Source organism: Galeopterus variegatus, unplaced genomic scaffold (assembly GCF_000696425.1).
Source record: "Galeopterus variegatus unplaced genomic scaffold, G_variegatus-3.0.2 Scaffold2993, whole genome shotgun sequence".
NCBI lineage: Eukaryota > Metazoa > Chordata > Mammalia > Dermoptera > Cynocephalidae > Galeopterus > Galeopterus variegatus.
Window position 1 is genome coordinate 187,809 of NW_007729104.1, and position 3,232 is coordinate 191,040.

General features: G+C 50.5%; 1 protein-coding gene across 1 annotated transcript in view; it reads left to right on the forward strand.

The window, feature by feature from the left end:
- Positions 1–3,232, forward strand: part of C3 (complement component 3) — a 39,880-nt gene extending 36,648 nt beyond the window's left edge. The window contains exons 36-40 of the mRNA XM_008583682.1: positions 140–229; positions 382–465; positions 2,626–2,709; positions 2,797–2,932; positions 3,023–3,232. Coding sequence (XP_008581904.1) covers positions 140–229; positions 382–465; positions 2,626–2,709; positions 2,797–2,932; positions 3,023–3,164 — 536 coding nt within the window. The 3' untranslated portion in view covers positions 3,165–3,232. The remainder of the gene's footprint in view (positions 1–139; positions 230–381; positions 466–2,625; positions 2,710–2,796; positions 2,933–3,022) is intronic.

The following is a 3,232-nucleotide window of genomic DNA, read 5'->3' on the forward strand; positions in this document are numbered from 1 at the left end:
GTACCAGGGATCTGAGGGTGGAGGACCTAGCATTTCCAGGTCTGAGGGACCGAGAGTTGGAAATCTGAGCTTCCAAGGCATGGTCTCTGGGATGGAGGCCCTGGCCCTCTGACCCCTTCCCCATCCCCTCTGCTCACAGAGGAAACCTGCACCATGTTCTACCACCCAGAGAAGGATAAAGGAATGCTGACCAAGCTCTGCCACAAGGATATGTGCCGCTGTTCTGAGGGTGGGTGCTCCAGAGCCAAGAAAGGGTGGCCTGAGGGACCCACACCCCCCTGGATCCACTATCCCCATGGACCCCGGGCTGGCCACACCCATGGACAGTGGGTCCTGGATAAGAAGTGGGACTTAGACCATGTCTCCACTTCCACCCTACAGAGAACTGCTTCATGCAGCACCTGGATGAAAAGATCACTGCGGAGTACCGGCTGGAGAAGGCCTGTGAGCCGGGAGTGGACTATGGTGAGTGGGCACATGCACGTGTGGCTGTGTGCGAGTGATAGTGTGCGTGGCTGGGTTTGTGTGTGTGTCAGATTGTGTGGTGGTAGGTGTGGTTGTGGCTGTGTGTGCAACAGGCTGTGAGTGGCCATAGCTGTGTGTGACTGCCTCAAGCTGTGGGGTGGGTATGTTGTGTATAGGTGTGAGAAAGTGTTGAGAAGTGCTGTGATTGTGTGGGGAACCGTGGTTATGAGTGTGTGAAAAACAGGTGGTTGTGAATGTTCTTGTTGTTGGTATTTTGGGCAGCTGGCCAGTACAGGAATCTGGACCCTTGACCTTGATGTTACAAAGCTGTTCTCTAACGACCGGCCAGCCTCAGGTGGTTGTGAATGGGTGTGGTTGTGGGTATGGGTGTTTGTGCAACTGTGAGTCTGTACTTCTGCATAGCCATGGTTGTGTGAGGCTGTGGTTACAGATGACTGTGAATGTTAGTATTTGTCATTGTGTATATGGCTATAGTTGTGGGTGGCTGTAATTGTGTGCATGGTTGAGTGTAACTGTGTGTGAGGCGTTGGGTTGTGAGTGGCTATGGTTGTGCATGACGTGTGAGGCTGTGTTGTGGGTGACTGTCAATAGTAGCTGTAGCNGCTATGGTTGTGCATGACGTGTGAGGCTGTGTTGTGGGTGACTGTCAATAGTAGCTGTAGCGGTGTATATGGCTGTAGTTGTGGGTAGCTCGAATTGTGTGCATGGGTGTGTGTGTGATTGTGTATGTGGCTATGGCTGTGTGCAGTTGTGAGACTGTACTTGCCTGTAACCATAATTGTGTGAGACTGTGGTTGTGAATGTCAGTGGGTATGAATAGCTCTTGTTGTGCATATGAGTATATTTGAGAATGGCTCTAGTTCCGTTCATGGTTGTGTGTGTGGCTGTGAGGTTGTAGTTATGAGTAGCCTTGTTTGTGTGAGTAACCCTGCTTATGTGAGACTGTGGTTGTGGATGACAGTAAATGTGCATAGATGAAGTTGTGTGTATGACTGTACTTGTGAGTGGCTCTCATTCTGTTCATGTTTGTGTGGCTGTGAGGTTGTAGTTGTGTGTAGCCTTGGTTGTATGAGACTGATTGTAGGTAACCCCAGTTATATGAGACTGCAGTTGTGGCTGACAGTGGATACGAGTAGTTGTTGTTGTGTATATGACTGTACTTGTGAGTGGCTCTACTTGTGTTCACGGTTGTGTAGTTATGAGTAGCCTTGGTTGTGTGAGTAACCCTGCTTATGTGAGACTGTGGTTGTGGATGACAGTAAATGTGCATAGATGAAGTTGTGTGTATGACTGTACTTGTGAGTGGCTCTCATTCTGTTCATGTTTGTGTGGCTGTGAGGTTGTAGTTGTGTGTAGCCTTGGTTGTATGAGACTGATTGTAGGTAACCCCAGTTATATGAGACTGCAGTTGTGGCTGACAGTGGATACGAGTAGTTGTTGTTGTGTATATGACTGTACTTGTGAGTGGCTCTAGTTGTGTTCACGGTTGTGTGTGTGGCTGTGAGGTTGTAGTCGTGTGTAGCCTTGGTTGTATGAGACTGATTGTAGGTAACCCCAGTTATATGAGACTGCAGTTGTGGCTGACAGTGGATACGAGTAGTTGTTGTTGTGTATATGACTGTACTTGTGAGTGGCTCTAGTTGTGTTCACGGTTGTGTGTGTGGCTGTGAGGTTGTAGTCGTGTGTAGCCTTGGTTGCATGAGACTGTCAGTAACCCCAGTTATATGAGACTGTGGCTGTGGATGACAGCGAATGTGAGTAGCTGTAGTTGCGAGTGACACTCATTGTGTGTATGGTTGTGTGTGTGACTGGGAGGTGTAGTCACGGTTGTATGACACTGTGATTGTGGATGGCTGTACACGAGTAGCTGTTGTTGGATATAAGGCTGTACTTGTGAGTGGCCGTAATTGTGTGCATGCCTCTGAGTATGACTGTGTGTGGGATGGTGATTGTGTGACCACATGTGGTTGTGTGTGTTACTGAGGGGAGGGTGGACAGTAGCGTGACTGGCAGTGATCCCGCACTTCTCTGCTTGTGGGGAGCAACCGGTGCACTCTACCTGGATGTACTTGCTCGAGGGTGCCCCCCATGGTCAACCTGCCCATGACGCACACTGTCCATCTCTCCCCTCTCCTGTAGTGTACAAGACCACACTGCAAAAGACGGTGCTGTTGGATGACTTTGACGAGTACACAATGCTCATTGAGCAGATCATCAAATCAGGTCAGCCTCAGGCTGTCTTTCCACCCTGTTTCCTTCTCGCCTCCTCCCAACCCCATTGCTCAGCTTCCCTGTTTCTCTCCACTCCAGGCTCTGATGAGGTGCAGGTTGGACAAACTCGCACGTTTATCAGCCACATCAAGTGCAGAGATGCCCTGAAGCTGAATGAGGGGAAACACTACCTCATGTGGGGCGTCTCCTCCGACCTCTGGGGAGAGAAACCCAAGTGAGTGCTCGCTCTGTGCCTGCATGGCACCGTCCCACCCGCCCTTTCCCCTCCCCCTTCTGACTTGTCCTGTCGCCCCTCCTCCCCCAGCATCAAGTATATCATCGGGAAGGACACCTGGGTGGAGCATTGGCCTGAGGCAGAAGAATGCCAAGACGAGGATAACGAGAAACAGTGCCAGGACATCGGCGACTTCACGGAGAGCATGGTCGTCTTTGGTTGCCCCAATTGACGACCTACCCCATGCACTGTCCTTCCACCCCCCACCCCTCAATAAAGTTTCAGTTATATTTCACTGTC